Below are 15,221 nucleotides of genomic sequence, written 5' to 3' on the forward strand. Positions count from 1 at the left end.
GAGGGGAAAAAAAAAGTTGTATGACGTCTCTCCGGCTTATTACCATCAGCACCACTTTGACTTTCAGCTTTAAGCTTATGATTACATCCCAAAGCAGCACTGAAATAACACGCTCCACCAAGAGAAACTCTAGAATTGGGATCTGAGCTGAATCGTGAGCTTCTTATCTTTTTTCCATTACCTCAGTCTCAGTCTGGGCTTTTTTTTGTCTAGAAACAGATCAGAGTTTTTCTGGCTTAAAGCAGATAAAGTTAATTTACTACACGTCTTGTTACCATTTAGCAATAGCAGTGCAATCACTTTATTGTATCCTGTTTACAATAAAACACACTGAACTTTAGCCAAGAAAGTTAAGTCTTACTTTAAGCTCCAGCAGAGTGTGTAGGCCCAGACACAACTCGAACGTCTCATCGTCTGTGAACACAGAATGGAAAATCTAGACGGTGCTTTTGCATTCAAGGACTAATACCATAAATGGACAAAAGCATGTACGCTCCTGACCATGAGCCTTTACTTTTCCCACAAACGTATCAAATGCCTTAGCATTACAATTTACTGGAAGTAGGAGAATAAAACAGGATGCTCCTGTGCAAACATGAAGCTCGATGAAGATATGGTGTGTTATGGTTGGAGTGGAAGCTCTCTCACACCGAGCCCTGTGCTCCTCAACCCCGTTTATCACCTTCAGCCCCAGACCTCCTTACCCAATATCAGATCTAAATGCTCTGGTAGCAGATTGAGGACCAATCCGTACAGCCATGCCCCAAAATCTAGTATAAGGTCTTTGTAGATGGGTGAAGCTTGTTATAAGGGCAATAAATCTGAAAGAGGTTCAACAAGTGTATATGGGTGATGTAATGGTCAGGGGGGCACAAACTTTTAGTCATAAAGTAGAGGTTGGATTGAGTAATTGAGATCATCAAGCAAATTTTAATGACAAATTTTTTTTTTTTGTTTTCATGAAAAATGTGACAAATTGTGAAAAAAGAGTGGGCCGAAATTCCACCCCAGCAATGTGAAAAACCTCATTGCTGTTTTTCGCAAATGCTTGACTGCGTTTTTTTGCCACCACAAAACAATTAATTAGGTTTAATGGACAAATACTTTTTTTTTTTTACGTAGGCAGATTTGGACAGCTTTTTCCCTTAATAAATGAAATCAACATTTAAAAACTGCATTTTGTATTTTGCTCTGGGTAACTTTGTGTCATAATCCAAATTTGTTTAATGATCTGAATCATTTAAGTGCAAAAAATATGAACATAAATAAATAAATAAATAAATAAATAAATAAATGTCATAATTAATCAGGAGCAAAAATCAGGGGGCAAATACTTTTTCACAACACAACAGTCATTCAAATTTAAGGGACCAAGCTTTTGCTATAGTATGAAATGACAATGATTGTATACTATTATTATTATTATTATTATTATTATTGTTAAAAATAATTAGCAATTATGAATTATTAAGCTATAACACGGGACAATAATAATATTAATAATAATATTAATAATAATAATAATAATAATAATGTTACCTGTGACCTCAGCAGTACACTGGACTCTTTCGCTACCAATCTGGATCGACATGGACGTCACACCTTTAGCCTTGAACTCACCGAGAGGCTTAATCTTGGGACTGATTTTCAGTCTACAAGACACACACACACACACACACACACACACACACACACACACACACACACACACACACACACAGTAGAAGTATTAGACTTATTGTGTTACGTTTTATTATGTGCGTAATTGTGTTCATGCCACTGACTCACCCGAGCCTCCTGCAGCATGTACTGGAGATATGGTCGTACTGACAGCCTGTGTTAATGGATACGTTAAGCTCCGCATCACCACACTGCAACACACACAAATGCATGAGACACATGCATGTTTCTTTTGTTTCTATGCAACAAACTCGGTAATGTTACAGTATGAAGATTTTCTTCGACCAAACAATTCCAGAAATGTACGGACTTTATTTCCATTATAAAATCCTCCCTTAGCATGAAGAACAGCTTTACACACTCTCAGCATCTGGACACTTTGTTTATTCAAATGTTCAGATGAAACACTTTGCTAGTTGGAGATTTCATGTTCATCCCAGAGCAGTTCAATAAGATTTAGGTGCGGTGACTGGGCAGGTCGTTCCATAATAGATATCACTCCAGACGACTGTTTGCTCTCTAAATAACGCCTACAGAGCCTGGATGTACATTCGGCTCATCGTTGTATGATAAAGTCGATTCCAATGAGCCGCAGTTCGGACAGGATTGCATGGTGTTGAAGTATGGAATGGTAGCCATGTTTTCACAGGTGGGAATAAACAAAGTAGAGTAGAGTAAAGAACAGTAGAATGTAGTAAATTATTGTAAAGTTTGACAAAATGTGTATGTATGTATGTATATCTTTGTGTATATATGTGTCTATAAATGCATGCTGAATATGTATGTAAGTACCCTGTACAGTGTCTTTAACGTTTATATAAAAATACCTAATAATCCATATTTCTTTCCCTGTCACTCTCACCACATCGAGATAAACATGCTGAGGTACCACTGATCCTGTCCCTTTCTTCTTTTCTGATCCTCCTGATTCATCCTGACTTCCTAAGTATTTAATTAGAGACCACTTACTGCTGCTGAAGAACTATGAACATGGATTTACACAGTATTTCATATAAACAGTTTACTACAGTAGTGTAGGACCTCAATCGCCATGAACAGGTTTACATTCACGTGCCCATCAGTGAACAGCTGATAACCTCAACAATGATGGAACTATAATGAATGGACATTAGGCGTCACCCAGATAAGACATGGTTTCTTCTTCATATACTCTCGGCAGGTTTTTTTTTGCCACTGTCACCACTGACCTGCTTATTAGTGAAAAACTTATAGGCACTGGCTTATAAATAAAAAGTTAAATGTATCTATTCTATCTATTAAATTGAATGGATCAAAATAAAGCGTAATTTTTCTTACGTATATAATATATGGCTTGATACATCTACAATTCTGCTGCTTCAAATCACACACAGGGATAAAGTAGTGCGATTACATTGCATGAGTTTTAATAAATAGTTAATTGAAAAGGGATTGTGAGAGCGATTGTGTGCATGAATATGCATAAATCTCTATTAATAATTAAGCTGTTGGAGTTAACTCCTGGTCCTATTTTTCGTTCTATTTCTAATTTTTGTCTCTAGATAATCAAATTCATCTCCCTTAAATCTTTACCATAGAATTTCCATAACATGCAAAACTCCTCCATGGAGCTCAGTAAGGTCATTAGGAAATGTGTACAGTAGCTGTCTCACTGGATAGAACTGGAACCGGATGTTACTATGGTTACAGGTTTTTATAAACAGAACAATTATTTAGAACTGACTGCAAACTACCTGTGTGTTCAATGCTCCGAACTCACACCTGAACTTCCAGCCAATCACAATCCAGTATTCAGACTTACTCTGGTATGAATCAAAAACCTCAAAGCTCTCAGAGGTGTTTTTTGTGCAGGTCTAGTTTTAAGACTACTTAAAACATGTACGATGAATAGTTTTAATTCTGTGTGTATAAAAATGCACAGCGGTCAGAAGAAAAGTCAGAAACGAAGACGCAGGCCGTCTGCAACATGCCGCATGATGTATTGCACTACTAACATACTACAATGAACGCAGAGTCAGAATAGAATCACAACTTAAATCTCTTCATTTCCTTCTTTGACAAGATAAAAAAAAAAAAAGCACTAAAGAAATGTCATAATTTGTTTTGTATTGTACATCATTTTTATGGCAAGGAGCAGCACAGACAAACCTTGAAAAAGAAAAGGGGTGGATTATCAATCTATAAATCATCATCGTTTTATTTTTTTATGGACAGCAATGTAAGAGTCGTCATCATGTCATGCTCTCATGTTTCGTTCCAGTCCATTTGCTTCTACCACATGACCTAATGTTCTAACAGAGGCAGACAAATCCAACCCCCGCCACGCTATCTTCATGATGATTCAGTGTTTTTTTGGGTGTTTGGCTGTTGTGACAGTACGGCAGAACGGATTAGACCTGAGTAGAATCAGCACGATCAGCAGATTATAATTTAACCAACCAGCCAAGCAGTTATTTCTTGACCACATCAGCCGTATTGTCTGAAATCCTTAGAGGATTATTTTTTACTTACTAACTGATGTGGAAGGGAGGAAGAAACAGCAGGACAAGGTTTGTGATGCAGACGTGACATATGGCAACTATGCTTGAATCTGAATGCACAAACAGACAGCGACTAGACTAGGCATTTTCAGACTTGTCTACAGGGGCTGGTTGCTCCATTTTCTTAAATTTCACAAGATATACTAAATATAGTTTTTTTGTAAGGACCAACAAACAGAAACAGTTTTTAATTGATTTGCTTGTGTTCTAAAAGCACAGAACAAAAACTATATCAGAAAGTAAAAATTTGCTCTCCTATCTGAAGTAAAGGTGAAAAGTGTGCCTCCAATGTTGTGCTAACAGTTTGAGGAAAAACCACATAACGATGGAAAACCCATGTGTCCCAATACTTTTGGCACTGTGACTGTGATTGGGCCGAGATGTAAGTGGAGTAGCTCAGTTATTGAAATTGTCTTGTCTTTTAGGGATTTTGCTGCAGATTGAAGCTCCATAGTTTATTCCCAGCATGAGCGAAATTTAAGATGAACCTTGAGTGCAATTGTGATAAAAAAAAAAAAAACTTATAATGTACAGTAATATTGAGTTGAAGGAAAATGGCCAAAGAAATTTGGATTCATGTTGATGAATGGATTGATATGCAAATTAAATCTTTTTTATTTTTCTAAAATATATACATAAAAATTATATACACACTAATTTGTTCTTTATTAGCATACATACCTGCAATTATTTCCGAATCACCAGAATATATCATGTCAACAGACTGCTATATTAACATATACTGTATAAACACTGCACAGTCCTCTCTTATATATCAGTCCATTTTATTGGCCATAAATCTTCCATCACATGCAATAACTCAGAGAATAAAAATATAACACACACACACAGATTCATTATGCATCTGAAATAACACCTGGTTCGAGTTTTTCTAAATGTATATAACCAAATACAAAAAGCAGTGTTGCACCTCACTGCACCCTGCAGCCCATTTCCTGCATGGGAGGTGGTCTTACACCCCTGCTGACATTTCTCAAGTTTCCTACCACATAAAAGCAGTTTCCACCACCCCAGATACACGCCGTTCCAAATCTATATCTATTGTTCCAACTTCACCACTTTCCATGCTGCTTTGCACACCCTCAGAACTTCTTCACTTTTCTTTTCAATGTCATTCTTCTTCAGGCTTTACTCAAACTTTACACAATTCAAAGTGAACACTCCTGAACCAGAAAAAGGCCCAAATGGCAAAATATGTAGCTTTTAATGCTCTTAAACCAAATAAAAGGAAAAAAACAATAATTAAACGAGTAGATAAACTGAGTATGAGAGAAATGTTCCTTCTTAATTCTGCAAATGTTTAAATCTTTTTACAGAAAGAGAAAAGTTGATGACTGAAGACCAACACAGAGAGAATCAGGAAAAGTCCCCCCCCCCTCGGTAATTGAGCTGCGGAACAAGCACACATGATAGAGTCTGTACATTACCTCACACACAGACACACATTCAGAAAGCAGTCTGCAGCTACAACCGCTCCAAACCTAAAATATTCTGCTCCAAACCTGCACTATTCAGTTACAAACCTGCATTATTCTGCTCCAAACTTTACTATTCAGTTACAAACCTGCACTATTCTGCTCCAAACCTTCATCATTCTGCTCCAAACCTGCACTATTCTGATCCAAACAGCACCATTCAGTTACAAACCTGCATTATTCTGCTCCAAACCTTCATTATTCTGCTCCAAACCTGCACTATTCTGATCCAAACAGCACCATTCAGTAACAAACCTGCACTATTCTGCTCCAAACCTTCATTATTCTGCTCCAAACCTGCACTATTCTGATCCAAACAGCACCATTCAGTTACAAACCTGCATTATTCTGCTCCAAACCTGAAGAATTCTGCTCCAAACCTAAAATATTCTGCTCCAAACCTGCATTATTCTGCTCCAAACCTGCACTATTCTGTTCCAAACCTGCACCAATCAGTTACAAACCTGCACTATTCTGCTCCAAACCTTCATCATTCTGCTCCAAACCTGCACTATTTTGATCCAAACAGCACCATTCAGTTACAAACCTGCATTATTCTGCTCCAAACCTTCATTATTCTGCTCCAAACCTGCACTATTCTGATCCAAACAGCACCATTCAGTTACAAACCTGCACTATTCTGCTCCAAACCTTCATTATTCTGCTCCAAACCTGCACTATTCTGATCCAAACAGCACCATTCAGTTACAAACCTGCATTATTCTGCTCCAAACCTGAAGAATTCTGCTCCAAACCTAAAATATTCTGCTCCAAACCTGCATTATTCTGCTCCAAACCTGCACTATTCTGTTCCAAACCTGCACCAATCAGTTACAAACCTGCATTATTCTGATCCAAACCTGAAATATTCTACTCCAAACCTGCACTATTCAGTTACAAACTTGCACCATTCTGCTCCTTGCACATGTATGATACTCCTTTTTATCTCTTTACTTAAACTAGGAAACCCAAACCTGTCCCAACATGACAATGCCCCTCTGCACAAAACCGTGCAAGTGGAAGAGAAGAAGATCTTCTGCTATTGAGATTTAAATCCTATTGAACATGTTGAATGTGAACGCTGACCAAACTCCACCTACATCAGTACCTGTCTTTAATAACACCCTTGTTACTGAATGAGTAGAAATCTCCACATAATTTAGTGGATTTGGTTTTATGTATCAGGATATAATAAAAAATCATTTGGTCAATTCTTAAAATTAGGTGAACACAACCTTGGACAAACAACACGACATATTACATTGTCTATATTTATTTTACAAAATTAAAGCAGATGTGCGTAAAACACCCTCACTGCTTCCATGGGAATTAAGAGGCTAAGGCCATGTCCACACTAATATGTTTTCGTTTGAAAACCCATATCTTTCTCTCCATTTTGGCCTTCCATTCATAATTAGTCAACAAAAGCATAGCTATTTGAAAATGTTTTCCAAAAGTGTCTTGAAAGAGTCTTTCAAGAAAGATGATGCATTTTTAGTCATTGTTTCATCGTTTCACAGTAAATAAATGCCAGGCGGAAATGACGTGGGTTGAAGCGTCTTATGCTCGTGGTGAGTACATGGACGTGATCGTTTTCAGACGTGTTTTAACAAAACGAATGCCTGAAAACAAACAAAACACGTCTACTTTTCTCTTTATATATGCTGCTTCTGGGTAAAATTATACATGAACATGGTATAAGCTTCCCTTGCTATGCTGGCCATACACAGTTGTATATTTCAGCAAAGCCAAATGAAGGAGATCAGCTTTACAATGTTGAGGAGTGTGTAAAGAACATAATTCAGTTGATACTTGATAACTTCCTTCTGTTTAACTCAGATAAGACAGAAGTACTTTTACTAGGACCACATGCAGCTAGAAGCAAACTTTCCGATTACTTAGCATCTCTGGATGGTGTTTCTGTCTCAGTGTGTAGAGATGTCAAAATCCTTGATGTGATTATTGACCCGAGTCTTTCCTTTAAGGCTCATGTGAATAGTATTACCAGGATCACCTTCTTTCACCTTAGCAAAAATAAGAAATATGATGTTGTTAAAAACTAGTATATGCTTTTGTTACATCGAGATTAGACTACTCTAATGCTTTTTTTTGTCTGGATGTTCCAGTAAGTGCATAAATAAGCTTCAGTTAGTCCAGAATGCAGCCTCAAAAGTTCTTACCAGAACCAGGTAAGTAAATATGACCACAACACAACTGTTTTAATCAGTCTACACTGGCTACCAATTAAATCTCGCATTGATTATAAAATACGACTGATGTATAAAGCACTGAACGGTCTCATGCCGCAGTATCTGAGTGAACTTTTGATAATTATCCCCCATGCCTACTTAGATCAATAGGTGCAGGCTATTTGTTGGTACCTAAAATAATGAATAATACAGCAGGGGGCAGATCTTTCTCTTACAAAGCCCCACAGTTATGGAACAGTGTTACAGTGTTCGGGACTCAGTGTTCAAGTCAAGACTGAAAACACATTTATTTACAGTAGTTAAGCCTTTTCTCAGTAGGTCCTCCTTAGGTCTTAGATATTTCCTCTACAGAGCCCCAAATTACTTCCTGTTTACAATGTATAATGGCCTTAAACAATTGGAATGCTTAACAACATTTATTTTCTCTCTTTCTGTCACATTTTTTTTTTCTCTCTCTCTCTCTCTCTCTCTCTCTCTCTGTTGAGTAAACATGCCTCTGAGTTTCCAGTGACCAGTGTTCCTGTCATTTCTTCGGATTTGTTTGGTTCTTCCTGATGTCCAAACTCTGGATGGCGTCCTCCTCAATTGAGACCATTTTGTGCAGCTGGGGATGGTTCCACATCTACAGCCTAAAGATCCATGAAGCAGCTGAGCAACTCATGAACTTTATAAACTGATTCGGACTGTAACTAATATCAACAGTCCACTAGAGTGCCTCAGGACAGAATAGATCTGCATGTATGCACCTATTTTTGCACACTTCAGCAATGTTACTACTATGACTGGACATTCAGTGCCACACAGATGAGGATGGGTTCCTTTCGGGTCTGGTTCCTTTCAAGGTTTTTTCCTCATACCATCTCAGAGAGTTTTTCTTTGCCACAGTTGCCACTAGTTCACTCATCATGGGTAAACAATTACACGGACCTAACTTATAGTTAATAAACCTACATATTCTTTTATATAACCTAATTACTGCTTTATCTGTGTAAAGCTGCTTTGAGACAATGTCCATTGTAAAAAGTGAAAAATGTAAAAAAAATTAGATGGTTTCACATCAATGGCCTGGGGATCCATGAAATTACAGAAGCTTTGAGGATATATTTAATCTCTTCTTAATGTCTCTTCTTAATGTCAACAGTCCGCAAATTGAAATGACAACAGTCAATAAAATTGAATTTAATTGAATGGAACAAGCAGGTAAACCACAGCCCAGCAGGAGATTACAATTGTCGCCACAATACATTAAAATCCAGAAAGAAATAGTATTTAGCATAGATTTCAAATCAAAAATAGTTTTTTCTTCTAATTTAAGATAGATGCAGCTCCAGAAAAAAAACCCATCCACTCTCTGTTTTAGTCTTGCTTTAGGAGAATTAGAAGTCAACAATCTCTGATCTGAAGGTCTAAGGCATTTTAATGGATTTTGAGTAGACAGAAGGTTTGATACGTATGCAGATGCCAGTCAAATTAAGGATTTCAAAACAATATAATCTTTTATTTGTATAATGCTTTTAACAATGGAGGACAGATTTGAGGAGAGGAGAGGGGCAGGAACAGTGGTCACTGGTACTCTTTCGGAGCATGTTTATCTCGACAGAGAGAGAGAGAGAGAGAGAGAGAGAGAGAGAGAGAGAGAGAGAGAGAGAGAGAGAGAGAGAGAGAGAGAAAGAAAGTGAAGAAGGGTGACAGGGAGAGAAAGATATGGATTATTAAGTATGCTTATTGCAATATAAAAGTTATGCCTGTCTCCCCGGCAAGACTCGCCATGGCAGCATAACTGAAAGGGAAATTGAGAGTGAGGGGACGACAGCATACAAATATCCCAGTTCACCGAACATTCAATATCCATGATCCCTCCAGATCTGCTCCTTTACCTTAGAAAAACCCACCAATCAAAGGCTTGACTAAATAAAATTGTTTTCAGCCTCGACATGAACACTGAGACTGTGTCTGAGTCCCAAACACTAAATGGATGGCTGTTCTATCACTGTGGGGTTTTGTAACAGAAACATCTGCACCGTTGCTGCTGCATTCTGAACTAAATGAAGCTTATTTATGCACTTATTTAAACACCCAGACAATTTTCAGTAGTCTAATCTAGATGTAGCAAAAGCATGAACTAGTTTTTCTACATCTTGTAACGAAATTTTATATTTATATTTATAGCAATATTTCTAAGGTGAATGAAGGCGATCCTGGTAATATTATTCACATGAGCCACAAAGGAAAGACTCGGGTCAATAACCACACAAAGGTATTTGACTGCTGTACACACTGAGACAGGAAGACCATCAAGAAATGCTACGTAATCAGAAAGTTGACTTCTATCTGCATGTGGTCCTAGTACTTTCGTCTTATCCAAGTTAAGCAGAAGGAAGTTATCAAGCATCCACTGTCTAATGTCCTTTACACACTCTTCTTAACATTGTTAAGCTGATCTCTCTCATCTGGCTTTGCTGAAATATACAACTGTGTATCATCAGCATAGCAATGGAAGCGAATACCATGTTCATGTATAATTTTACCCAGAGGCAGCATATATAAAGAGAAAAGCAGTGGACCTAAGACAGATCCTTGCAGAACACCAAACTTTACCTCAGAGAGTGTGGAGAACTTACTATTTACATCAACAGACTGATAATAATCAGTCAACCAGACCTGAACCAGGAGAGAGCTGAAGCCAAGAGAGAGCTGTTCTATATCAGTTCTACAGCAGACTGGAAGCCAGTGAAGGGACATTAAAATGGTGGTAATATGATCATACTTGCGTAAACCCAACCTCTGCGTTCTGCACCATTTGTAGTGGTAGACTTTAACAAATTTAATCTACTCACATTTCTGTATGCTTTGTTTGAAGTGTTCAATTTAAAAACATCACAAATTATATCCATTATGGAGTATTCATATTATATATATTTATGCAGGGGGGCTGGATCTCAACCTGGAAACTACTGCATTGAGTGATTGATGGGCAGAAACCAAATGCGCTAAACTCACAAGGATGAAAGATGGAGATGAACAAGACAGACGCCACTTATGCAGATCCAGCTGACACTGCAATGCTGTCGAATCCAAAGTTGCGTGCACTCACTGTCTGAATAATGAATCTTCTTTTTACTTTTACTTGAGTATTTTTAGACCAGTACCTTTACTTTACTTCATTGAATTAACAGTAACTTCTGCCTGAGTAAATTTTTTATTACTTTATTCTGACTATTTGGAGTTGTAAAATGGTTTTCTTCCTCCTAAAGTTTCTTAGTTCTGGGTCACTTATTAAGAATAAATATATAGAGAACAATTTATAAATTAAAAAAATATGTGTTACAAATTTAGATTCGTAACATATATTTCTGCAAAGCTGCTTTGGAACAATGTCCACTGTTAAAAGTCTATATAAATTAAATTACATTGAATTCAGCTAAATTGAATTAGGTTGAATTGAATTGAACTGATTTATTCAAGTTAAAAGATTTAAATCCATTTGAGAGGCAAAATACAGTGATATCAATTTTAGATGCTGCTGCACTGAAGTAAGCCCTCGGCTTGGTGTTTGAAGGAATCGTGCTCGCTCTCTCACCGCTCGACCATATGTGATTTTAATTGAGCCTCTATTTTTATCACAGCATCGATACTGAACCTCTGAGATTATATTTCTGCTTTTTGGTGTGTTTTATACCATTATTAAAGTAAGCTCCCCTTTTTAGGTTATTTAGTCTTAATAGCAAGCTCAGTCTGAATACTATCATACACAATAAAGGTTGATTGATAGTGGATGTTACAGATACCGTTAGCTAGGTTGAATGGTACTTGCCAATAAATGATTAATCAATAAATCGTTTTTAAAATGGATCAAAAACTAGATGAAAAATAGTACTGAATTTTAGTGATAATAAAATCTTTTAAAAGAGTACTGAATCATGAAAATGTGCCAAATGTAATAAATATGTATAATAAATATCATTATATGAATAATACATTATAAATGATCATTGATAAATCTAATACAGTGCACTCCGTGCAGCGCACAGTCTCACGTGTAAAAACAAACAGCATGTGGTGTCAGTGAATTGCCTCTAGAGGCCGCTCTCGTAATGACAGCAGACCTTCTCAGCCGCTACAGAACGGACGCTACCAGCTATCTGTATGGATTTTTGCAGGTAGTTTCAGCAATCAAATGTCGGTGTTGATTTACTGCCAAAACCGATGAATCGATGAATTCTTAATGACCTTACTGAGCCCCGGGGAAGATTTTTGCGTGTGGTGGAACTTAGTCCACACACAACATGTTTTTGTTTGAAAACTAATCTTTTTCTCTCCGTTTTGGCCTTCTGTTCACACTGAGACGACAGTTAAAAAAAATTAAGCTTTTTGAACACACTCAAATTTGAAAGAACCATTATCACGCTGTCGTGTGGACCGTGAAAGCAGGCTTTCGACAAAGATGACACATTTTTAATCATGTGAAGGCGCCTTTCCTTTACATCATAGTAGCTAATACTGAAACGCATTACTTTTTAAATACACTGTGGGCGTGTCTCCGTTTATTCAGGTCTGTGCGGCAGTAATGACGAGGCGAGGCGAGAGCAAGACGAGTTTCTCAAAGTGGAAATATGCTCATTATTTCACTTTAGTTGAGCATAAAGACAAAAACTTTTAAGTCAAATGTAAGCTGTGTCTTTCTGGTTCGAAGCTCGTATCTACTGCGATAAACAGCAACTCCAATCTGTTGAAGCTCCTCCAGAAACTCCATGCCTCGATGAAGCTAGAAGCTAGAAGCTAACCCGGTGTTCTGTTCTACATTGTTGATAGTTTTCATACTTCAGCTGTGAAAGGAACATTTTTAAGAGCTCAACACAACAGCTTTTATGATGCAGAAGCCACTTTAGTTTTTGATTGTGAATATATTATTCAGCTTGTTTTGTTATTTATTTCAGAAATCCTTGTGATATATTCAGTTACTTTTTGAATTAAGTAACTAGTAACTGTAACTAGTTACTATTTCTTAGTAACTAGCACAACACTGGTTGACACACTGTAAGTGTTTACAGACATTTCAGTGTGGATGAGCAACTTTTGGGAAACAATTGAGAACCAAAAAGTGGATGCGGAGGTTTTTTTTAGACAAATGTTTCCGAATGTATCTGGATTAGTGTATTTGCCTTATATGGTGAATAATAAAATTTGGAAAAATGGGTTGAGGCACAAGATGAATTTGGATGTACCAGAGGAGAAAACGTCAGCTTCATTATAGGTAGAGATTTACCACATTTATTTAAATTCATTCAAATGTAATCCTAATCCACTTCTTAATCTCTGTGTGATATCTAGTTCTGAAGTGTTATTTTCATACTCTATTTTAATGCCAGTAAAATGCTGTAACACTCGTCTTGCCCTGGATAAGGCCCTCACTAATGCAAGCACTATACATTTTTAATGGAAGGGAGATTTTTATGAAGTTATCATTTGTGTTGCTCATGTCTAGGGCTTGAGAGATGTTGTTTTCGTTGTCTAGTTCATGGCACTCAGGAGCATTTGCTTTGCTGCTGTGACACTTAAAAGTATGAAAAGATGCCATAAGTTTATGAGTCAGCCACTGGAAATGTCTGAGTCATAAGAAACTGGTGCTTGAGCGAGGTTGTGTCATTATGAGTGTGTCTGAAAGACAACAGAAAGCGATCTTCGTACCTTACACTGCACCTGCAAAGCTGAGAGCATGGCCACTGGACCTGCTTCTACTTTCTCTTCGTGCTCTGCTTTTCCACCAGAATCACGATTAATACCAGGTTCTTCCTCATCCTCGTCATCCTCCTCAGATCTCAGACTTCTCTCGCTCTCCTCTGGTGACTCTTTCTCCTCAGTGGAGTCGTCTATGGTGCTTTCGCTCCTCTCCTCTGCGTCAGCACCTTCCTTGCTATCGGCGAGAGGAGAGCGGACGTGGGACACGGTGTCTCGGGCCTCTCCACAAAGCCGGGAGATGTTACCTTCGAGGAGGCGCCGCTGAACAATGCTGTGAGGTTGCTGTGAAAAGGAAAGACTAGAAGATGTCAGAGACTTTGATACAAAATAAGCAACTTAATAGATTTTCTTCTTGGTCTTATTAATATTTGCACCTCTGACCATCACACCAAGTTCCTTTATCCTGAAGCGCCAAGATCATTTAGCTACAAGAGCATTCGTGTAATGTGAAGCTCTTCCCCTGTATCCTTAACAAACCATGTCTTTGCTTTGAGATTAGGAACATCGTCATGCTAAAACTGTTTTTCTTTCATTATAAATGCTTCAATATACAAAGACTTTCTGTACAATTGCTGGTTGCAGAACATCAACATATGGGTATGATGGTGCAGGGTGGCGTTCGAGTCAAACCAGGACTTTTACTGTTACACCGTTGACCGTTAATCAAAATGTCAAACAACAGTGTATAGAACAGTGTGTGGTGCTGAATTTTCTTGGAAACTTGGAGAGCAGTACGGTGATAAGACACTCAGCCATGGTGACGTTTCAAGGATAGCCATCAGTGAGGATCCCGATCTCGGTCGTGGTGGTTCCCTGATGATAAAGTGAAGCAGGCTGTCCTAGGATGGTTCGGACGTATTGACAAATCTTTCTATACCGAATATTCCCAGGCATGGGATGAGTGTATAAATGTAGCAGGGGAGTATGTCTCTTTCAGACGAGCTACACAGGAGAACAAAAGTCCACTTCATCTCCACGTTCTCCCGCTGACCCAGATTCATACAAACGCTGTAGGACATGTTTTGAGATGTGAAATCTACAGTTAGACATGAGCACTGAGCTGTTATCAGTGGTGTATGAACCTCGGAGGCCATGTTCCCTTTCTCCCCTTTTTATTATTTCTAAATCACACATGGGAAAAGAACATTTTTCAAAAAAAAAATTATTTGACCCAGTTTTTTTTTTGTTTTTTTTACATTTGCTCATTTTTTCTCAGCTTCTCCCAGACAGATGAACCACATCTTCTCTTTAATGGTTTTTAAAACGCATGTATTTTTCTTATATTTTTATGCAAAAACTGATCTGTTTTGGAGCAGGGAAGGTTGGAGACTTATTCTGGAAAGGTAAAGGAATCCTGAACCAACATGTTTACTGTTCCATACTTAGGGAAGATTTTATTCAGAAGATATGGTCTGTACATGAATACATTTGTTTGGTCAAAGGAAATCTTCATACCATTACATTACAGAGTTTGTTGCACTGTATAATGACTATAAATAGACCTATTGTGATTTTAAAGCATGAACTACATTGAATTTAATCTGAGTTTGTACAGT

The 15,221-nt window shown here is 37.7% G+C and overlaps 1 protein-coding gene across 1 annotated transcript in view; it reads right to left on the minus strand.

The window, feature by feature from the left end:
- Positions 1-15,221, minus strand: part of nrip2 (nuclear receptor interacting protein 2) — a 39,365-nt gene that overhangs the window by 4,762 nt on the left and 19,382 nt on the right. The window contains exons 2-5 of the mRNA XM_083546497.1: positions 13,615-13,947; positions 1,789-1,871; positions 1,540-1,652; positions 362-414 (exon numbers count right to left, since the gene is read on the minus strand). Coding sequence (XP_083402623.1) covers positions 362-414; positions 1,540-1,652; positions 1,789-1,871; positions 13,615-13,947 — 582 coding nt within the window. The remainder of the gene's footprint in view (positions 1-361; positions 415-1,539; positions 1,653-1,788; positions 1,872-13,614; positions 13,948-15,221) is intronic.

This window comes from Silurus aristotelis (assembly GCF_946808225.1).
Source record: "Silurus aristotelis genome assembly, chromosome: 7".
In the NCBI taxonomy this organism is placed as follows: domain Eukaryota; kingdom Metazoa; phylum Chordata; class Actinopteri; order Siluriformes; family Siluridae; genus Silurus; species Silurus aristotelis.